Consider the following 24,035-nt stretch of genomic DNA (forward strand, 5'->3'; position numbering starts at 1 on the left):
TGTTTTACAGATGGAAGAGAAAAGCAGAGCACCAGTGTGGGACTGTTACATGGAATTGGCACCAGGGAAATCAAGGTGTCTTATTTGTCATAAAGATGTAAGCATGGGGTCAGCAACGGCTAAATAAAAAAATACCACCAACATGTGGAACACCCATCCAAAAGCCCATAATATGTATTACATATATGTGTGTGTGTGTGTGTATATATATATAAATAAATAAATCGGCTGATTAATCGGTATCTGCTTTTTTGTCCTCCAATAATCCGTATCGGCGTTGAAAAATCATAATCGGTCGACCTCTAGTTTGCGTCTTTGTTTGTGTGTATGTGTGGTGGGTATGGGATAAGGAGGTTACAAAGCAAAACAGAGGTTAGTAGTAATGCACAGCTGTACCTTTGACTTCCATCTCTATTCCAGAAGGGGATCAGGGAAAATAATATAGACAATGTTCTATTGGAGACCACAGAGGCCTGTCCACACCCCAGTTTTCTGTACTTGTTGACTGCAAAAACAGTCAGGTACTGGTAGCCTACCCAACCCAGGCTAGAGGCCATGTGGTAGTAAAGGAGTTGATGGAGCACCTGCAGTCAACTTCTCTGATTGCCGTCTGTCCTCAGAGAGAAAGACAGGCCTGAGTGGGCATCAAGAGCATGGAGTTTTAATGGAGCATAACTGCTTTTCCCATCTTCCTCTCAGGCTCCGGCTGTGAATGTTTGGTGCGGTATCAGCCTTCAGATTCCACACAGGGAAGAGAGGACCTACTTCACAACTGACCCTTTGGAGACAGGTGTTTTCTGTACTTGGAACACTGGAGTGGCCTTGCCAGCGTGGGGAGAGAGCAGAGGGATAAGGGAGGATATTATGTCTGTCTCCGTCACCTGTTTTTCCAGCCATATCTCCCCTACAGTTTGAAGTTCCACATTATTCAAGTTATCTCCTCTGGTAATTGCTTCTTATGAGATTGCACGAGTAGCCAATGTTATGAAAATACTGAGTGAATCTGTGATACCAGGATGTTTATATAAGCTATGTAAGGTGAACTTCAGGATACGGCTGTGCCTCAGACTCCTTTTAATGTGCCGTGCACGATGAAATACTAAGTTAAATTTACTCAACTCATGGCCATATGGCATACCACTCATCATTCTCTGCCTAATTTACAGTACACTCACTAGAGGCTAGCCCTTTATGATAGAGTAGATTGAAGACCTTCTTCCTTAGATATGAGGAGCAGTCTCCCCGAGTACAATTTTCTCAGGTAAAGATTAGATTGGCAGAACGCTTCCATTAACCATCTGAGATAAGTCTGTCAATTTGTGCCATGTGTCTTTCTTGTAGTTCTCCCTGTAGTGAGAGTTCACACAAAAGGAAGATGTGGATCATTATGATGAAGTTTATGGTTCATAGCCCTATTTGTGATTCGGACCAACGGGAAGAAGGAGAGGGCGTTGCCTTTGAATAAGGGTAGGCTGTATTAAGTCTATTTTCCTATGACTGTATGGCTACAAAAAAAAAATCTTTATGGAGTTATTATGGGTAGTGATTCTAATTTGATTTTGTCATTTGAAATTGTTTTGTTTTCTTAAAAAAAATATATATATATATTTTTTTTTACACATTACTCACATAGAGTCAAAATGAGGAAACAGTGATATGTAGGAGTGTATCGAGTGATACATGAAGGAGTTCTTCTGTTTCGATACAAATCTCACCAGATTGGGTCTGCTGGATTGCTGGGATTCTCCTGATGGGTTAGAGGTCTAACTTTCTGATCCTGTGACACTGCGATGAAGTTGACAGTGTGATTGGGAGTAAAAACCACTTCTACCACGAGACCTGAGTCCAGCTACCATTGTACAGTATCCTATCAAATCTATGAATTGCTTTTCTCTCATCCTTTTTTTCTCAGGAGTGGGACAGGAGTCCACATGGAGAAAGCATGGAGAGAGATCCGTTACAAAACTTCTCTCATGTTGCTGGTATGCTGGTTGGCAAATGGTCACGATAAATGGGTGGTAAAGGTGGGAGCGGCCCAGGTGTGACAAAGAAATTGAATGTTTCATGGGCCATCCACTTGAAGTATGAAGATTTCTGAAGAAGACTATGAAGATACGCCAGAAGATTGAGTGCCTGAAGGGGGGTTGGTCCACTGTGCCCAGAATTGATTTAGGCTTGTCTTTAATTTGGGGTAGCAAGTTGATTGTAGAGGTTTACACACTGCTAAATTTATAGTCATTTAGATTAAGAATGCATTGGGATACTGATCTGTGATTATAACCATGATCAGAAAGGGAATACTATAATTATGGGTAATTATACTGTATGTTAATGTAGCAGGTTTCTTATGTACCACAGGAGAACCAAGAAATGAAGAGCGACACCACGGCTGTCTTTTAGGCTTTTATGTTAATCTGCAATAGTAATGTGAAAAGACAGGACAGGAACAGTCTCCAATGCACCATCTGACAAGTTGTTCTTTCTCTCTGTGTTTTCTCAGACTCACACAATCACACTCATACATAAAGCCATAATGTATACTATAAAATAATAACCAGTCCTTAATACAAATCATGTATAATCTTAATTATTTGACAATAGAACCATACCTGCAATAGTATTGTGAAAAGACAGGACAGGAATACATCAGTCTCCAACGCACCATCTGACAAGTTGTTATACACAGGAGCATGAAGAAAGGTAAAACACGTATCCTGTCTCACATCCCCAATACATTGCTAGGTGCTTTCAGTGTTGACAGTACAAAAATACAACAACTCATGTACAAAAACACTGCAACATAAATAAGTTACAACGTGAAATCACCTCTATTCCATTCAGACCGTAGAGGACCAAACTACATCTCCCATAATGCAACGCCAGCACCAGTCGGCAGTTCAGCTAACCGTCTGCGTCACAGAAAGAGAAACAGCAGCACTTTTAGCACTCTAAACTATATTAATAACAATAAAACTCTGAAAGTTACATGTTTCAATAGTCTCACACTCCCTTATAACAATATCTACAGCATTAACCATGGGATGTTTTATTTATTTAATGTTATGGACTTCTACAAAGGAGTAATCTGCAACACATACCATTCTCTCTGTGTTTTCTCGGGTTGAGGAAAAAGGGAGCTACGGGTAGTACCAGGGTGTTAGTAGGTGACACAAGCACCCAGATTAAATAAAATACATTTAATGAAACAAAACCCGAAGATGTTAACATCATTCAGTTACTGTAGCTGCCTACCTAACATCAACACGCAGCACCAGTAGCGCAACAATTAAAAATAGACACCAAAAGTAAAGTTCCTGGCGATCATAGCGATCTGACTGCCCCCTTTGATCTGAACTTGGAATATTCCTGTTCGCGGGTTTTGGCCACTGACCCTCAACCTGGTTGTTCTGTCCGGAGTTGGGTACTATTCTAATAATTTGAGGTTTGATCGAATAACCATTTTAACTCTACAACATTAATATAAATGACATTCTCGCAGTGTCAATGTGTGCTAAAATGAGGGGTTTTAACTTTGAGTACTGGGACAAATGTGAATCACTGAAGCATTTTAATTTTGGGTTGGATAATTAATTGGGTTTTGATTATGATTTGTAAACTGAATGATTATTTTTTTTAAACTGACCAATTGATTTGTATGTTAACTGTATGAGTGAAGCAATTCATGTATTATGGATTGATTGTTTCAATTGATGTTATGCTAATTGTGACATGGGTAAAGAAGTTGTGTACTAAAGATGTTGACACTATTTTCAGCATGCCCTGGTGAATGGAGAGGTTGAACTCTGATCCTGAGAGTCAAACTGATCCTAATCTATTTGACCTTGTTAGGTTCTTATTTTCAGAGTCAATAACTCAACGGACACTAGAGAAGCTTACAAAGTTTAATTCTCCCCAAAGGGTCGCTACAGCTGCATTCAGTCATCACATGTTTCCACCACCGTATGTATTTATGTATGTAATGTATGTATGTATGTATGTTATGTAATGTGTGTATGTAATGTATGTATGTATGTATGTACTCCAATTTAGACACTCCACCTTCTCTCCAATCCTAACATATTTTATGGTTTGACAGGAAGTGATAGAGTAATCAACCGTTCTGCCTCCCTTAAAGTGACCTGACCTGACCTCAATCCCCTTGATGTCTAATCCAAAGCTATTCACCTGTATCACCTATAGCACTCCCGTGACTTCCTCCCATCCACCCAGCACATTCCAAAGCCATCTGTCTCCTACAGATAACCAGGAACTCTGATGTAACAACCATTCTCTATCACCACGCAGATACTATAATATTACTTCTGATCTATCATGTCTCTAGTATAGCCATGTTCAAAGTTTACCCAGAATCCAACAACCCATATCTATTACTAAAATACATTTTTGATGATATTGATCCAAACCTTGAGCACAGGGCACAAATTGACCTGATTTGTAAACATTGTCTTAAGAGGGGCAACTGCAGATAGTGTTTTAAAGGGAAGACGTGGTCCCAGAGTCAATGGTCATTTCCTAAATACTATTTGATGTAGAGAAGACTGTGCTGATGGCAGAAAAAGGGATTAAACTCAGTAACCCAAATGATGTTATTTACCATGTATGGCAGTGCCTAACACCAGAAGGGTTTTTATCTCTTTTATTCTTTTCATTTTATTGTTAAAAAAAATATTTTAACTGAAGGTTTTATAAGGGGGGAATGTGAAAGACAGAAATTAACTGGTTCCTCTTAGCTTAACTGGAGACAGGGCAAAGTGTTATATTCTTCACACCAGTGATAGAGCTGTTGTTCTGTTTGGAGCCTGTTGCTGGGGGAAAGATTCATGTTTTGTGTGTGTGTGTTGACGAGTATGACCATACATCATCTGGGCGGAAAGTAAAAGGAGCTTGCTTGCCCAACTTGGGGGATCCGTTGAGCAACTGTTAGAGGAAGTATGTCTGGAGTGACTTCCTGTCATTCTGGCCCGTTGTCCTCATTCAGTTGCGACAGACTGAGGCAACCTTTTCACCCAGTTATCTCCCCTCACACACACATACATAGGGAGATATGTTTTGCAGATGCTTGCATGGGGTAGGTTGACTATGTAAAAGCTCCTGTAATCTTTGTACAGGAGGCTCTCACTCCTTCTCACCTGCGTGGCTGGGGTGACCAGCCACCTTATTATAATACGTTTTTAATAAAAGTGATACATTGATTGATTATTGATTTTGCCTCTCATTAAAGGAATGTTCTTCGTGTGAAACGCATTAATAAATGCCCACGTTAATTTCTACTCGCGTCTCATATCCTGTCCTTATATTAGTTGTATAAGTAATACAGTGTACTATACAACAAAACTGGCGACGAGGAAGAAACGTTCTCACGTTTATGCTCATTATCTTCGGCAGAAAGTCTGAGTTAAAAAAGAAATAAATTCCGCTGTAGAAAGACGCAGACAAAACGTGGAGCTAGCCAGTCGAGTGATGCTAGCTAGCTTTTGATGTCACAGCACCGAGACCCTCGAGGGATAGGAAGAGTTTCGCTTGCAGGAGAAAGTGAAGTCAGCGTGAGTTAAAATAAATAAATGCGTCTGGGAGTAAGGGACCGTCTGAAAAGTGTGAGAAAGAAAAATAAACCGAAAATGCCTGCATTGGTTGGAAATATAGGAACATTTGATGACTCTGTGGAACAATGGAGTTCTTACACAGAACGTTTTGAGTACTTTGTGTTGGCAAATGGAATTAAAGCAGAAGTCGTTGTGCCAATATTTGTGACTGTTATGGAAGGAAAAACATTCAATCTACTGCGCAGCCTAGTAATGCCTGAAAATCCTGGTGATACATCATATGATGAAATTGTGGCTACCTTAAAAGGACATTATTCTCCCAAACCACTGATAATGGGCAGAGAGATTCAGGTGTCATAAGAGAAATCAAGAGGAGGGGCAATCAATCTCACAGCTTGTGGCTGTATTGAAACAGTTATCTGAACAGTCAATTTGGGCGATCAATGAGTGACATTATATGTGATAGGTTAGTGTGTGGCATGCAATTCAGAAACGCCTTTTGACTGAGAGTAACTTAACATTGCAGAGAGTAACTTAACATTGCAGAGAGCAATAGAAGTGAGTACGTCAATGGAAATGGCAAATAAAAACGCACAACAGCTAAGTGCATCGACCCAAGTGCATAAGGTGTCTACGGAGTTAAAAAAACAAGGCAGGAGGTGGCAAGCCATGCTATCGCTGTGGGAAACCAGGTCACCAAGCAGAGGAGCGTTGGTGCAAAGACAGACTGCAGAAGTTGTGGAAAAAATGGTCACATCAATCGTGCATGTAAAAACAAAAAGAGGCAATCAAACAAAAGTACTGAACAAAGGAAAAGCGACTTCAGGAGAGTACAAAAAGAAAGGTCATAAAATGGAGCACACAGAGGATGAACAAAGTGATACCCTGTCTGAAGGGGAAGAATCTTTGCATGTTTTGTCCATTTCAGACAATGGATATGGATACTGGGTGACATCGCTACTGGATGGAAATGCAGTACGGATGCAAGTGGACACTGGAGCAACCATATCTTTGCTGTCTGAGGCTGTATACAAGGAGAAACTACATCACCTCACACTACAGCCCAGAAAGATGATGCTGAAAACATACACCGGAGAGATTGTTCCAGTGAGAGGAAGCGTGATTGTTACAGTGGAGCTCAACAAACAGAAGGCAAAGCTAGCACTCTACATTGTGAAAGGCAACCATCCAGCATTGCTAGGACGCACATGGCTGGAAAAGATGAAACTAAACTGGCAGGAAATTCACATGGCTGCAAAAGAGGACACAAACCTACAAGGGATATTGAGGAAAGATGCGGATGTGTTCAAAGGAGAACTTGGCAGTATGAAGGACATAACAGTTATAAACTGACCATGAAACCAGACAGCAAGCCAAAATGCTTCAAAGCTAGACCTGTCCCATATGTCATAAAACCAAAAGTTGAAATTGAGCTAAACAGACTAGTCGAGAGTGGAGTATTGAATCCAGTGAATGTTTTTGAATGGGCTACACCTGTTGTTCCAGTCATAAACAAAAATGGCTCACTCTGTGGTTATTTCAGTCACAATTAACACAGTCTTGACTGCAGAAAAATATCCACTACCCCTCATTGACGACCTTTTCTCTGGTTTAGCTGGAGGACAAAAAATCAGTAAGATAGGCCTGACATAAGTCTATCTACAGATGCATGTGGACCAAGAGTCACAAGAACTGTTGATCATAGTGACTCACAAAGGACTGTACAGGTACCGGAGGCTTCCTTTTGGAATCACCTCAGCTCCGGCCTTGTTTCAGAGAGCTATGGACCAGATACTGAGCGGGCTCACCGGGGTCCAATGTTACCTCGATCTACTCATCACCGGCAAAGACGAGCAGGATCACCTGAGAAACCTGAACACTACAGAGATTGGAGGAGTACGGTTTGAGGGTCCAGAAGGACAAATGCAAGTTTTTCCGATCCTCTGTTGAGTACCTGGGCCACGTCATCGACAGTTCGGGGCTCCACATGGCGCCATCGAAGGTGAAGGCCGTTGCTGAAGCTCCACCCCCACAGAATGTGAGTCAGCTGAGATCATTCTTAGGACTACTGACATACCACGCAAAGTTTGTGCCAAACCTAGCTAACATGTTAAAGCCACTGCATGAACTTTTGAACAAAACCAAGCAGTGGAAGTGGACAAACAGATGTGAGGAGGCCTTAAAGAAAGTGAAAACAGCCTTAGCTCAGTCAGAGGCCCTAACCCACTTCAACCCCAACTTGCCATTACAGTTGTCATGTGATGCATCGCCTTATGGCGTTGGTGCGGTTGTCTCACACATCATTCCATCAGGTGAAGAAAGGCCAATTGCTTTCGCATCACGGACCATAAGTAAAGCCGAGAGCAATTATGCACAGATAGATCGTGAAGCACTCGCCATTGTGCTTGGAGTTAAGAAATTTCATCAGTTTCTTTTTGGCCGACGATTCACACTGCTGATGAACCATAGACCCCTCACCTCCATCTTTGGTCCCCACACCAGCATTCCGTCACTTGCAGCCAGCCTCATGCAGCGATGGGCATTATTGTTATCTGCTCACCAGTACGATATCAAGTACAGAAGGACTGAGCAGCACTGCAATGCAGACGGCCTCTCAAGGCTTCCCTTACCTGTAGCACACACTGAGCACTCCCAGGCTGAAATCTTCTACTTCAAGGAAGTGACGAACGCCCCAGTTACATCTGTTTTTCGAGTCATCATACCACCGCCACTGAGAAGGCAGGTGTTTGAAGAACTCCATTCAGGGCACTGTGGCATGGTACGAATGAAGGAGATTGCACGCAGCTACTTTTGGTGGCCAGGTCAAGACGCAGCTATCGAAGACAAGGTCAAGTCATGTTCTGCATGTCAAAAGATGAGGAACATGCCTCAGCTAGCGCCACTACACCCATGGGACTTCCCAGAGGAGCCTTGGCAGCGAGTCCACATAGACTATGCGGGCCCACTGGAGGATCGTATGTTCTTAGTTGTAGTTGACGCACACAGCAAATGGCCTGAGGTCATAGTGGTGAAGAGCACCTCAGTGGAGAGAACCATCGAAGAGCTACGGTCAATCTTCAGTCGCTTCGGCTTGCCAACGCAACTCGTTAGCGATAATGGCCCCCAACTAGTGTCTGAAGAGTTCCGGTCATTCATGGAAGCAAAGGGAATTCAGCACATCAAGTCAGTGCCGTATCACCCTGCAACGAACGGCCTCGCTGAACGGTTTGTCCAAACGATGAAGTAAGCTTTAAAATCATCACAAGGGAAGGGCTCCCTCAATAGGACTGGAGATAGGAAACACTGTCACCACTGATAAATCCACCATAATTGAGAATTTCAATAAGCATTTTTCTACGGCTGGCCATGCTTTCCACCTGGCTACTCCTACCCCGGTCAACAGCACTGCACCCCCAACAGCAACTCGCCCAAGCCTTCCCCATTTCTCCTTCTCCCAAATCCATTCAGCTGATGTTCTGAAAGAGCTGCAAAATCTGGACCCCTACAAATCAGCCGGGCTAGACAATCTGGACCCTTTCTTTCTAAAATTATCTGCCGAAATTGTTGCCACCCCTATTACTAGCCTATTCAACCTCTCTTTTTCGTGTCGTCTGAGATTCCCAAAGATTGGAAAGTAGCTGCGGTCATCCCCCTCTTCAAAGGGGGACACTCTTGACCCAAACTGCTACAGACCTATATCTATCCTACCGTGCCTTTCTAAGGTCTTCGAAAGCCAAGTCAACAAACAGATTACCGACCATTTCGAATCTCACCATACCTTCTCTGCTATGCAATCTGGTTTCAGAGCTGGTCATGGGTGCACCTCAGCCACGCTCAAGGTCCTAAACGATATCTTAACCGCCATCGATAAGAAACATTACTGTGCAGCCGTATTCATTGATCTGGCCAAGGCTTTCGACTCTGTCAATCACCACATCCTCATCGGCAGACTCGACAGCCTTGGTTTCTCAAATGATTGCCTCGCCTGGTTCACCAACTACTTTTCTGATAGAGTTCAGTGTGTCAAATCGGAGGGTCTGCTGTCCGGACCTCTGGCAGTCTCTATGGGGGTGCCACAAGGTTCAATTCTTGGACCGACTCTCTTCTCTGTATACATCAATGAGGTCGCTCTTGCTGCTGGTGAGTCTCTGATCCACCTCTACGCAGACGACACCATTCTGTATACTTCCGGCCCTTCTTTGGACACTGTGTTAACAACCCTCCAGGCAAGCTTCAATGCCATACAACTCTCCTTCCGTGGCCTCCAATTGCTCTTAAATACAAGTAAAACTAAATGCATGCTCTTCAACCGATCGCTACCTGCACCTACCCGCCTGTCCAACATCACTACTCTGGACGGCTCTGACTTAGAATACGTGGACAACTACAAATACTTAGGTGTCTGGTTAGACTGTAAACTCTCCTTCCAGACCCATATCAAACATCTCCAATCCAAAGTTAAATCTAGAATTGGCTTCCTATTTTGCAACAAAGCATCCTTCACTCATGCTGCCAAACATACCCTGTAAAACTGACCATCCTACCAATCCTCGACTTTGGCGATGTCATTTACAAAATAGCCTCCAATACCCTACTCAACAAATTGGATGCAGTCTATCACAGTGCAATCCGTTTTGTCACCAAAGCCCCATATACTACCCACCATTGCGACCTGTACGCTCTCGTTGGCTGGCCCTCGCTTCATACTCGTCGCCAAACCCACTGGCTCCATGTCATCTACAAGACCCTGCTAGGTAAAGTCCCCCCTTATCTCAGCTCGCTGGTCACCATAGCATCTCCCACCTGTAGCACACGCTCCAGCAGGTATATCTCTCTAGTCACCCCCAAAACCAATTCTTTCTTTAGCCGCCTCTCCTTCCAGTTCTCTGCTGCCAATGACTGGAACGAACTACAAAAATCTCTGAAACTGGAAACACTTATCTCCCTCACTAGCTTTAAGCACCAACTGTCAGAGCGGCTCACAGATTACTGCACCTGTACATAGCCCACCTATAATTTAGCCCAAACAACTACCTCTTTCCCAACTGTATTTAATTTTAATTTATTTATTTATTTTGCTCCTTTGCACCACATTATTTTTATTTCTACTTTGCACATTCTTCCATTGCAAAACTACCATTCCAGTGTTTTACTTGCTATATTGTATTTACTTTGCCACCATGGCCTTTTTTGCCTTTACCTCCCTTCTCACCTCATTTGCTCACATTGTATATAGACTTGTTTATACTGTATTATTGACTGTATGTTTGTTTTACTCCATGTGTAACTCTGTGTCGTTGTATCTGTCGAACTGCTTTGCTTTATCTTGGCCAGGTCGCAATTGTAAATGAGAACTTGTTCTCAACTTGCCTACCTGGTTAAATAAAGGTAAAATAAAAAAATAAAATAAAAATAGGCGCCTATACACCTTCCTGTTAACTTACATAAACACAGACAGCTTCGCACACGACTCGACCTCCTGAGAGCTCCAAAGACTAAACAGGTTGTACAGACACAACCGAGAGCACAGGTAGAGAGACGGAGCAAAGACAGAAGCTTCATAGATGGAGAATTCTTGCTCGGAACTACTGCAAAGGTCCAAAGTGGATACCAGATGAAGGAAAAAGGAAACCGCACACGGCTCTTGATAGTATCACTGATATTTAATAAGCTTACAAAGTGGATACCAGCCACAGTGGTTGCACAAACAGGGCCTGTGTCCTACACAGTTGACACACCGGGAAACATCATCTGGAGGAGATACGTGGATCAACTGTTGCCAGTGACCAAACTCGGAGATGACTCCTGTCAAGTGACAAACCAAGATCAGCTACTGGAGACCTACCATGACTACGAGCCATCACCTGAACATCCACTGCAGCAACATACAAATGTGGAAAGTGCTCCAGACTCACCTGAACCAGCCAGAGTGCCTACTCAGGGTACTGTTGCACCCCAGTCTGGGCATACACCATCACTACTCAGACTCAGAGACAAAGTGACTGTAGACTCACCTGTACGTCATCATTACCCTGCAAGAGAAAGACGACCCCCTGACAGGTTGACTATTTAGTTCAGACTAACCTCCGACATTGGGGCAGAATTACACCCCAGGGTTAAATCTGGGAACTGAGGCAGTCTACCCTCTTTCCCTAGTTCATAAAATGTTATTCTGAAAAGTTGATTTATTTACATTAAGATAATTTATGTTAAAAAGAAAACAATATGCAAAACAGTGAATATTTACTTTTTCCTTACGAGTCATCAAAAGGAAAGGGGGAGGAATATGTTGGGTATTGATATCCTAGTTTTGTCCCTTTAGGGCACCTTTAAACCCCCCTACGTTGAAATGCTTGGAATGTTCTTCCTGTGAAACGCCTTAAACAATGCCCATGTTAATTTCTACTCCTGTCTCATGTCCTGTCCTTATATTAGTTGCATAAGTAATACAGTGTGCTATACAATACATAGCAAAGTGTCTGAATAGTTATGTAAATAAGGTATTTCTGTTTTTTATTTTTATTACATTTGCAAACAGTTCTAAAAACCTGTTTGCTCCTTTGTCATTATGGGGTATTGTGTGTAGATTGATGAGGGGGGGAAAATAACTTAATCCATTTTAGAATAAGACTGTAAAGTAACAAAATGTGGAAAAAAGGAAGGGGTCTGAATACTTTCTGATTGCACTTTATCTACTATATTTATCTATGTTTATAAAGGAAATATTGTCTACTCGAGAAATGTGACATTATAGTATTTAAACGTAGCCTTCAAAAGTCATTGGAAAAGGTGAACCATCTGTTCTACCATTAACTGCGCTTCAGACTGGGTCAAATAGAGCAAAATACTTGAAATAACTTATCAATTTACTACTGTGAAGTGGGTCCAATTAAATGAGAGATGGGACAAATGGCCTTCCTAACTTGTTGTTGGCTATTTAGCTCATATGAAACCATCAGAGTCAGTAAAGGTGAGGAATTTATTCTGCAATGATGATGGAAATGAAATACATCATAGGAAATAGATGTCTATTTCAAATTATTTTAAAAATACAACCATAAAATAAAAAGATTTTTGCTCTTCTCGCTAACTGCAAATGATTGGGTCTTGTTATTATATTTAGCTACCTGTTCTTTTGTTATGAATAAGTGTCATCATATATTCCCCATTTGCACAAGGCTGGCATTAGGCTGCTTTTGCCTTCTTGCAATGCAATAGTTCAACCACTAGAAACTTTTGTGCATATGCAGGGTCTAAAGTTTGCGGGAGGTTACGCACATTCTCAGGTCATGTTCAGCTTTTACAGACTCCAACTTTTGTGTGAAAACCAGCGCACGAATGTTTTGGGGGCAGATTATGTGCATGAACAACGTTTATAAATGAGGCCCCTGGTGTTGGAGAGGGGCCTGAGAGATTATGGGCCCGAGAGATGATGTCTATAAACTATTCCCACCAGAAGGTGGCAGTATAGCGGGGGGGCTTAGAGATGATGTCTGTAGTTCGATCCTCCCCATTTCTGGCGAGGATTTTATGAAAAACAGTAATGGGATTCGTTCATCATCCGGGGCACCGGACCATGCTAAACGAACGCGCTCAGTACTTGACATATCTGAGAGGGGTGTAACCTATCCCACAAACATATTCACCAGCTCGACGCATATTTGGTTTATCAGCGCGCGCATGACTTCAGGTAAGCCACAACTTTTACCTTTAACTTACTGTTTAGGCCTACTTTAATCATTACATTATTGTGTCGGCCAATAGTTGATAAATATCAGAAAAAAAAATGGTAGCCTGTTTGCCCTCTCAGTTCAGCTATTACCAGTATTTTTAGTTAACGTTCCACTTCTTATTGTGCCAACACAAGTGTCAATTGTGGAATGTTAGCTAAAAAGACTGGTACCCAGACTATTGTTTTGGGGGTCGTATGTCGACTATAACAAATTAGACCGTAAATTATAGACGTGAATGGTTACATTGCAAAGACAACTTGACGCATTGACGCACCACCTTTGAACAATTGCTGTCATCTTGGAGTCTAGTAACACAGTTCTTTGGATGGCAACTTTATAAAATGTCCCAGAATTGCAGCCTCTGGAGAAGGACATTTAAAGGGGGAATCTAGGATTGGTAGGCCTACATCCATTTTCTGATTCTTGAAACATATAATGAATACATGCCTCACGAGTTTATGTCTAACTAACCCCACCATAACCCAACATGTAAGCTTGTTGAACTCAATTGTTTGCAAACAATGTAATTGTAAACTAAAACTGTAGAGCTTCAAAACTCTCAGATGATCAGTCCTTGTTCCATCAGTGGTTACAGTTTTCGAGCCCCATCACTCAGCTGCAGTGGTGGAAGAAGTACTCAATTCTCATACTTGAGTAAAAGTAAAGATACGTTAATATAAAATGACTAAAGTAAAACTGAGTCACCCAGTAAAATATTACTAAAGTAGAAGTCTAAAAGTATTTGGTTTTAGTTATATTTATTAAGTATCAAAAGTAAAAGTATATATAAAACCAGACGCCACAATTGTTTTGTTTATTTAAATTGACAGATAGCTAGGGGCACACTCCAACCCTCAGACATCATTTACAAATGAGGCATGTGCTTAGTGAGTCCGCCAGATCAGAGGCAGTAAGGAGGACCAGTGATGTTCTCTTGATAAGTGTGTGAATTGGACCATTTTCCTGGCAAAATGTAACAAGTACTTTTGGGTGTCAGGGAATATGTATGGAGTAAAAAGTCCATTTATTTTATTTTATTTTATATACTTTCCTATAAAAATAGTAAAGTAAATCACAGATACCCCCAGAAACGTAAGTACTTTACAACACTGCTCAGCTGTTTACCGAAAAAGTGGCAGGATACACCTTTCTGCTTACATGATAAGAGTTCTGCCACATCAGAAAAATTGAGGCCCTAATTAAATTGCCCAATGCTCTCATCTCACTGGGTACAGACATCAGTTCAACGTCTATTTTTCCTTTACATTTGGTTGAGTTGTCACCTAATGTGAATTCAATGTGAAATCAATGAAAAATATCACCATGTCATTGGAATTAGGTTAAGTTGAGTGAAAAAATATAAAATGCTCTTATATTGATGGCTTTTCGCAAATCCAATCAGTTTTCCAAGTAGATTCAATGTCATCACATTGATTATATTGGTTGAAATTACATGGAGACAACGTTTATTGATTCAACCAGCACAGTGGGATTGGTGTACACACTTGAGGATAGAAGTGATTCATTCATATAATACAAACAGCCCTATGTGAGCATTGTGACTACAGAGTAAGGCTGTGTACTCAGCACACAAATATGGGATTTTCATTATCAGGTTGGGACAGAACCAATGGACTATGGACCTTTCAGTGCAAACAGATAGATAAATGTGAATTATCTATAGCCAAGGGATGTCTCACCTGAAGGGTATACTCCAAGTCTGAGAGATATAGTACCAGACAAAAGTTTGGACACACATACTCATTCCAGGGATTTTTTTCATTATTTTTTAAACTATTTTCTTCATTGTGAAATAATAGTGAAGACATCAAAACTATGAAATAACACATATGGAGTCATGTAGTAACCAAAAAAGTGTTAAATAAATAAAAATATATTTGAGATTTTCCAAAGTAGCCACCCTTTGCCTTTGACAGCTTTGCACACTCTTGGCATTCTCTCAACCAGCTTCATGAGGTAGTCACCTGGAATGCATTTCAATTAACAGGTGTGCCTTGTTAATTAACCTCTTTGGGATAGGGGGCAGCATTTTCACTTTTGGATAAATAGCATGCCCAATATCAACTTCCTGCTACTCATGCCAAGAATATAAGATATGCATATTATTAGTAGATTTGGATAGAAAATATTCTAACTAGTTTTAGTTTCTAAAACTGTTTGAATCATGTCTGTGAGTATAACAGAACTTATGTAGCAGGCAAAACCCAGAGGACTAACCATTCAGAATTGTAGTTGTTGTTGAGGCCACTGTCTATTCAATGAGGTTTCATTGGGAAACAAGATTACTACGGCACTTGTTTCCAGTTCCTACCGCTTCCACTGAATGTCACCAGTCTCTGGAAATTGGTTGAGGTTATTCCTTTGTGCAATGAAGAAGTACGGCCATCTTGAATTTGTGTCATTTGAAGTGTAGTTTTTGAGAAGGCGCATAACTGGAAAAGTAGGGTGAGTTTGTTGTCTTCCTGTATTGAACACAGATTGTCCCGTCTACAATTTGATTGATTATTAACGTTTAAAAATACCTAAAGTTGTAATACAAAGTAGTTTGAAATGTTTTGGCAAAGTTTACAGGTAACTTTTGAGATATTTTGTCGTGAAGTTGCGCAAATTGGAAGCTGTTTTTTTCTGGATCAAACGCGCCAAATAAATTTACATTTTGGATATATATCGACGGAATTAATCGAACAAAAGGACCATTTGTGATGTTTATGGGACATATTGGAGTGCCAACAAAAGAAGCTTGTCAAAGGTAAGGCATGATTTATATTTTATTTCTGCGTTTTGTGTGGTGCCTGCAGGGTTGAAATACAGTGGGGCAAAAAAGTATCTAGTCAGCAACCAATTGTGCAAGTTCTCCCACTTAAAAAGATGAGGCCTGTAATTTTCATCATAGGTACACTTCAACTATGACAGACAAAATGAAGAAAAAAATCCAGAAAATCACATTGTAGGATTTTTATGAATTTATTTGCAAATTATGGTGGAAAATAAGTATTTGGTCAGTATTTGATAATCTCCCTCGATCTGGGGAGATCTCACCCCGTGGGGTCAAAATGATCACAAGAACGGTGAGCAAAAATCCCAGAACCACACGAGGGGACCTAGTGAATGACCTGCAGAGAGCTGGGACCAAAGTAACAAAGCCTACCATCAGTAACACACTACGCCGCCAGGGACTCAAATCCTGCAGTGCCAGACGTGTCTCCCTGCTTAAGCCAGTACATGTCCAGGCCCGTCTGAAGTTTGCTAGAGAGCATTTGGATGATCCAGAAGAAGATTGGGAGAATGTCATATGGTCAGATGAAACCAAAATAAAACATTTTGGTAAAAACTCAACTCGTCGTGTTTGGAGGACAAAGAATGCTGAGTTGCATCCAAAGAACACCATACCTACTGTGAAGCATGGGGGTGGAAACATCATGCTTTGGGGCTGTTTTTCTGCAAAGGGACCAGGACGACTGTTGTGCTATCATCAGATAATAGCTTCTTATGCTTTCGCCGAAAAGCCTTTTTGAAATCTGACATGTTGGCTGGATTCAGTCCAAATAAATGCTTCACAGACTTCAAGTAACAGACACATATCAACATAAACTGTTCAGAGGAGACTGTGTGAAGTCGGCCTTCATGTTTGAATTGCTGCAAAGAAACCACTACTAAAGGACAACAATAATAAGAAGAAAGCTGATTGGGCCAAGAATCACAAGCAATGGACATTAGACCGTTGAAATCTGTCCTTTGGTCTGATGAGTCCAAATTTGAGATTTTTGAATCCAACTGCCGTATCTTTGTGAGAGGCAGAGTAGGTGAATGGATGAGCTCTACGTGTAGTTCCCACCGTGAAGCATGGAAGAGGAGGTGAGGGTGCTTTGCTTGGTGACACTGTCTGTGATTTATTTAGAATTCAAGGCACAATTAACCGATACGCCATCCCATCTGGTTTGCACTTAGTGGAACTATCATTGGTATTTCAACAGGACAATGACACAAAACATACCTCCAGGCTGTGTAAGGGCTATTTGACCAAGAAGGAGAGTGATGGTGCTGCATCAGATGACCTGGCCACCACAATCACCCAACCACAACCCATTTGAGATGGTTTGGGATGAGTTGGATTGCAGAGTGAAGGAAAAGCAGCCAACAAGTGCTCAGCATATGTGGGAACTACTTCCAGACTGTTGGAAAGGCACTCCAGCTGAAGCTGGTTGAGAGAATGCCTAAGGTGTACAAAGCTGTCATCAAGGCAAAGGGTGGCTACTTTGAAGAATATAAAATATATTTTGATTTGTTGAACACTTTATTGATTACTGTAATACTGTAAACTCAGCAAAAAAAGAAATGTCCTCTCACTGTCAACTGCGTTTATTTTCAGCAAACTTAACATGTGTAAATATTTGTATGAACATAACAAGATTCAACAACTGAGACGTAAACCGAACAAGTTCCACAGACATGTGACTAGCAGAAATTGAATAATGTGTCCCTGAACAAAGGGGGGGTCAAAATCAAAAGTAACAGTCAGTATCTGGTGTGGCCACCAGCTGCGTTAAGTACTGCAGTGCATCTCCTCCTCATGGACTGCACAAGATTTGCCAGTTATTGCTGTGAGATGTTACCCCACTGTTCCACCAAGGCACCTGCAAGTTCCCGGACATTTCTGGGGGGAATGGCCCTAGCCCTCACCCTTCGATCCAACAGGTCCCAGATGTGCTCAATGGGATTGAGATCCGAGCTCTTCGCTGGCCATGGCAGAACATTGACATTCCTGTCTTGCAGGAAATCACTCACAGAACGAGCAGTATGGCTGATGGCATTGTCATGCTGGAGGGTCATATCAGGATGAGCCTGCAGGAAGGTTACCACATGAGGGAGGAGGATGTCTTCCCTGAAACGCACAGCGTTGAGATTGTCGGCAATGACAAAAAGCTCAGTCCAATGATGCTGTGACACACCGCCCCAGACCATGACGGACCCTCCACCTCCAAATTGATCCCGCTCCAGAGTACAGGCTTCAGTGTAACGCTCATTCCTTCGACGATAAACGCGAATCCGACCATCACCACCGGTGAGACAAAACCGCGACTCGTCAGTGAAGAGCACTTTTTGCCAGTCCTGTCTGGTCCAGCGATGGTGGATTTGTGCCCATAGGTGACATTGTTGCTGGTGATGTCTGGTGAGGACCTGCATTGCAACAGGCCTACAAGCCCTCAGTCCAGCCTCTCTCAGCCTATTGCGGACAGTCTGAACACTGATGGATTGTGCGTACCTGGTGTAATTAGGACAGTTGTTGCCATCCTGTACCTGTCTCGCAGGTGTGATGTTCGGATGTACTGATCCTGTGCAGGTGTTGTTATATGTTGTCTGCCACTGCGAGGATGATCAGCTGTCCGTCCTGTCTCCCTGTAGCGCTGTCTTAGGCGTCTCACAGTACGGACATTGCAATGTATTGCCCTGGCCACATCTGCAGTCCTCATGCCTCCTTACACCATGCCTAAGGCGCGTTCACGCAGATGAGCAGGGACCCTGGGCATCTTTCTTTTGGTGTTTTTCAGAGTCAGTAGAAAGGCCTCTTAGTGTCCTAAGTTTTCATAACTGTGACCTTAATTTCCTACCGTCTGTAAGCTGTTAGTGTCTTAACAACCCTTCCACAGGTGCATGTTCATTAATTGTTTGTGATTCATTAAACAAGCATGGGAACAGTGTTTAAACCCTTTGCAATGAAGATCTGTGAAGTTATTTGGATTTTTACGAATAGTCTTTGAAAGACGGTCCTGAAAAAGGGACGTTTCTTTTTTTTGCTGAGTTTACATGATTCAATGTGTGTTATTTCATAGTTTTGATGTCTTCACTATTATTCTACAATTTATAAAATAGTAAAAATAAAAAACCCTTGAATGAGTAGGTGTCCAAACTTTTGACTCTTACTGTACATCCAATTAATTGATGTACTGTAGCCCTGTGATGGAATAGCAATCCTTTTAAATAATTTGCATTATTTTCTACTTTTTGCCAGGGGGATGATGAGGAACCTTATACTGCTGGCTATCTTTGGAGAATACCTGCAGGTGGTGAAATGCACCCCAAAATGCCCAATATATGGCAGTATAGCAGCTTGCACCAGCCAGTCTCTATATCAGGTCCCTGCGCTGCCTCTATACATTACCATTTTGTATATGAGTGATAACTACATCAGTGAGATCAATGAGACATCCTTCTCTGGGCTTGAAGGGTTAAAGGAACTGGACCTCAGTTGGCAACAAGTGAATGGGCTTATTATAAGAACTAACACCTTTCAAAGGCTGGAAAACTTGGCAGTGCTTTATTTAGGGTATAACACAGTTTTACAAATTGAGCCAGATGCGTTTGTGGGACTGTCCAACCTGAGAGCTCTCTCTCTGTATAGGTGTGACCTGACTGAATCTATTTTACAGGGTGACTATCTCAAGCCCCTGGTTCGCTTGGAAACACTAGATCTGTATGGTAACCAGGTGAAAAGAATCCAACCTGCTCTATTCTTTGTGAACATGACAGATTTCCAAGAGCTAAACGTTTCCCTAAACCGGATGGAAAGCATATGTGAGGAAGATTTGCTTGGCTTTCAAGGCAAACACTTTCGGCTCCTCAAGTTGAACAGCCTCGATCTATATAGCATGACTCAGTATGGCTTTGACTGGAAACGATGTGGAAATCCTTTTCGGAACATGTCCATGGAGACACTTGACTTATCTAACAATGGATTCGATGTGGACAAGGCAAAACTGTTTTTCCATGCAATCCAAGGGACCAAAATCCACCATCTTATTCTGGAACACAGCACCATGGGGAAATCATTTGGTTTCAGCAATGTGAAAGACCCAGACAGGCAAACATTTGAGGGCCTCAAGAATAGTAGTGTCAAGATTCTAGATTTGTCCAAATGCTTTATATTTACATTGCAATATGCAGTATTCAGTCTGCTGACAGAGGTAGAGGACATGACAATAGCCCAAAACAAAATTAACCAGATTGACAGGGAGGCGTTTTTTGGTCTTCAAAATGTACAAAAGCTCAACCTGTCACACAATCTTATAGGGGAAATCTATTCTTACACGTTTGACAATCTACCCAATATTTTAGAACTAGATTTATCTTACAACCATATTGGTGCATTGGGATATCAGGCATTTAAAGGACTTCCAAACCTACAAGTTCTGGATCTTACAGGAAACTCTATTCGGGAACTAGGTACATATGGTTCTCTTGCACCACTACCAAACATCCAACTTCTTCGTTTGGCTGATAATAAGATTACATCTTTAGAGGGCCTCTCTGTCTTTGCTCCTAATACGATCATACTTAATGTTCAAAACAACAGGTTAACTAATTTAGAGGATGTATACACAGTTTTAGCTAAATTAATGCACATTGAGTTTCTCTGGTATGGTAACAACTTCATAAAGTGGTGCACCCTTAACAATAATATTTCAGTACCAGCTGTGAACTCTCTGAAGCTGCTTGAGCTAAGGAACATCGCCTTGCAGATGATATGGGCACGGGGAGAGTGTATGCATGTATTTGAACATCTTGGCAAGCTTTTAAGTCTGGATTTAAGCTTTAACTCCCTGCAGGCTCTCCCAGATGGTATATTTAAAGGCCTCATCTCTCTGGAAGAGATGGATCTTCACTTCAACTCACTCACATACCTCAAACCAGACATTTTTCCAGAGAGTCTCAAAACAGTTGACCTCTCTTACAATTTCCTGGCCTCTCCTGACCCAGAAGCTTTCCATTCTCTCAGCTGGATCAACCTGTATAGGAATCAATTCCACTGTGACTGCGGTCTGAAGGACTTTCTGACGTGGCTGAAAGGGACTAATGTGACTTTTCCTGACCCTGGCGTGAATGAATTCAGCTGTAAGTTTCCTTCAGATCTCCATGGCATCAGCCTGTTGAATTTCAGCTCAGTCATATCGTGTGAGGAGGATGACGAGAGGCTGGTTCAGGAGCTGAGGCTCTCGCTCTTCATCGGCTGCACAGCGCTCATCATCCTGATCAAGGTCGGATCAATCGTTTTCGCTCGTCTCCGTGGATTCCTCTTCAAAGTTTACAAAAAGTTGACCGCCAGGATCCTTGAGGGCCCTAGGAGGGATCCTTCTGCTGATGGGCCTCGGTACGACGCTTACTTATGCTTCAGCAACAACGACTACAAGTGGGTAGAAACCGCCCTGTTGAACAGACTAGACTCTCAGTTCGCGGAGCGAAACGTCCTCCGCTGCTGCTTCGAGGTCAGAGACTTCATCCCAGGTGAAGATCACCTGTTCAATATTAGGGACGCCATATGGGGGAGCAGGAAGACAGTTTGTATCGTCTCTAAAGAGTTCCTCAAGGACGGCTGGTGCCTGGAGGCCTTTACCCTGGCTCAGAGCAGGATGCTGGAGGAGCTCAGAGATGTTCTCATCATGGTGGTCGTGGGGAATGTCCCCCATTACAAACTGATGAAACATGAATGCATTAGGACCTTTGCCCGGAAGAGGGAGTACCTGCAGTGGCCGGAGGACACACAGGATATTCAATGGTTCTATGAGAAGCTCATGTCCAAGATTCTTAAGGACAAAAAGAACACCTCCAAAGATAACAATGGGGATATCACACTTGTAAATATGACAGTTGGAACTTAATGTTGTTGACTCATTTTTCCACAGCCTGTATGTTTAAGCGAAAATCTTATTTAACTGTACTGTGAATTCTTACATCAGTCATTTTTATTTTGTCTGTATAGCATTAAGAACTTTTACCATATTGATTACAGGCAAAATGGAGAGGGTCCTGTCTTTTGGCATAGCTTGCTTTTGACCACTAGGTGGCAGTCAACCTTTATTCACTAATATTGGAACTGTGAAATGTTACCTTCTGTATAAATCAAATCAAATTTTATTGGTCACATACACCTATTTAGCAGATGTTATTGCAGGTGTAGTGAAATGCTTCTATTTTTTTACGTTTTTTTTAATGAAAGAAATAACACACAAATCAAAATACTGCGAAATTGCTTTGGAGCTAGAAGCAGAGCTGCCATGTCTGTCGGCGCCATCTATGATTATTGTGTTTTGTACTTTTTAATAAAACATTCCAATTTCTCTACTAAATTTGAATAATAATTGTGAACTTTTTCTGAGGATTTAAAAAAAAAAAAAATCACTGAATCTTATCTCTTCCCTACTTCCTCAATATAGAGTCTGTCTATTCTATTCCACGTTGGTTCAGCGTCATTTAACAACGTTGATTCAACCACTGTGTGCCCAGTGGGAGTGTTTAAGACTCCTTTATGGAAACCTTGCCTGACCTGTGTTAATTAACACAGCACACATTTAGACATCTACTGTTATTGGAAAGGTTTTTGAATGTACATGTAAACTAGGCCTACCATATAACAACCATTTCAGTTTTCTAACTATCTCACATTTCCATTTAAAACTCTTAAAGTACTATACCATGTTTCAGTAACAGGAATGGATCTCTGATAGAGATAATGTAAAAGTGTAACCTTAATGATCATGTCATTTTTCTCTTATAAGTATGAGAAGATAGAAAGCACAGTGCGGTTCTACAAAAACTAACTTAAACCACAAATCATGAGAGGAAAGTGCTTCTGTTCAGGTGTAGGGTCTTAATTTGACCTATATTGTCACAGCAAAATAAAGCTGCATCTACAATATTTGAATGTTTAGTCCATAATGTTGCTTAATCGGTGGTTAGGCCATTCACTAGCTGGGCAAAACTAGGTTACATTAAAAGTGCAATACTGTTAATATTTTAGTGAATTTATGTAAATTGTGAAGCTCATCTGCAGGAAAATTCTCAGCAACAAGAGTGATCAAATTTAAGATCCTACAATTGTATTATGCTTCGTCAAATACTCAATTTGCAAGAACCTTAGAGCTCAAATTGAGAAGATTAACAAATATTTCCCAAGTAAATACACTACAGCTCTCCGCTTTAGTTATTTCAGGGATCCGTAGTATTATTGGAACAGAGGCGCACACTGGTCAGATTCCCCTCACAGGAAAATTTAATAAATGCTGCCCCATAACCATAGCAAATATTTGACCTCAGTTAAAAACAAATATAATGATATGCTTTCCGTTCAAGCTGAGGTGAAATCCATTGATCGGAGTGGTCAATCTACTGTGAACTGGCTTGGTGTATAGAGACCAGGGAACACAGTCCATCCAATCTGGGTCATATGAATCCCAGTTCAGTATAACAGGATCTCTCATGCAAATACCTCTAACCAACCACACTTTTCCCCCTGGTGGGTAAAATTAAGCAATGCGCTTTTAAGGGTTTGTGTCTTTGTTTGTGTATGTGTGGCGGGTATGGTTTGTGTGTATGTGTGGTGGGTATGGTTTGTGTGTATGTGTGGTGGGTATGGTTTGTGTGTATGTGTGGTGGGTATGGGATAAGGGGGTTACAAAGCAAAACAGAGGTTAGTAGTAATGCACAGCTGTACCTTTCACTTTCATCTCTATTCCAGAAGGGGATCAGGGAAAATAATATAGACAATGTTCTATTGGAGACCACAGAGGCCTGTCCACACCCCAGTTTTCTGTACTTGTTGACTGCAAAAGCAGTCAGGTACTGGTAGCCTACCCAACCCAGGCTAGAGGCCATGTGGTAGTAAAGGAGTTGATGGAGCACCTGCAGTCAACTTCTCTGATTGCAGTCTGTCCTCAGAGAGAAA

At 41.7% G+C, this 24,035-nt stretch overlaps 1 protein-coding gene, 1 long non-coding RNA gene and 1 pseudogene across 2 annotated transcripts; 2 read left to right on the top strand and 1 right to left on the bottom strand.

The window, feature by feature from the left end:
• Positions 1 to 2,390: 2,390 nt before the first annotated feature.
• Positions 2,391 to 3,132, bottom strand: LOC121846508. The gene is made up of 2 exons (XR_006083401.1): positions 3,099 to 3,132; positions 2,391 to 2,909 (listed from the first exon to the last, which is right to left on the bottom strand). It is a non-coding gene; the product is annotated as an uncharacterized LOC121846508 (long non-coding RNA).
• Positions 3,133 to 8,022: 4,890 nt separating this feature from the next.
• On the top strand, positions 8,023 to 8,880 carry LOC121846578 (annotated as a pseudogene).
• A 4,259-nt stretch (positions 8,881 to 13,139) lies between these two features.
• LOC112250380 (toll-like receptor 5) lies at positions 13,140 to 22,435 on the top strand. The gene is made up of 2 exons (XM_024420468.2): positions 13,140 to 13,254; positions 19,329 to 22,435. Exon 2 carries the CDS (start codon positions 19,333 to 19,335, stop codon positions 21,970 to 21,972), a length of 2,640 nt encoding a protein of 879 aa, XP_024276236.1. The 5' UTR covers positions 13,140 to 13,254; positions 19,329 to 19,332; the 3' UTR covers positions 21,973 to 22,435.
• Positions 22,436 to 24,035: the final 1,600 nt, after the last annotated feature.

The sequence above is a fragment of the Oncorhynchus tshawytscha genome, linkage group LG05 (assembly GCF_018296145.1).
Source record: "Oncorhynchus tshawytscha isolate Ot180627B linkage group LG05, Otsh_v2.0, whole genome shotgun sequence".
NCBI classification, from domain to species: domain Eukaryota; kingdom Metazoa; phylum Chordata; class Actinopteri; order Salmoniformes; family Salmonidae; genus Oncorhynchus; species Oncorhynchus tshawytscha.

Bases quoted from the DNA above. Each gene is read 5' to 3' on its own strand.
- LOC112250380 (XM_024420468.2), top strand. From the start codon at position 19,333: ATGATGAGGAACCTTATACTGCTGGCTATCTTTGGAGAATACCTGCAG.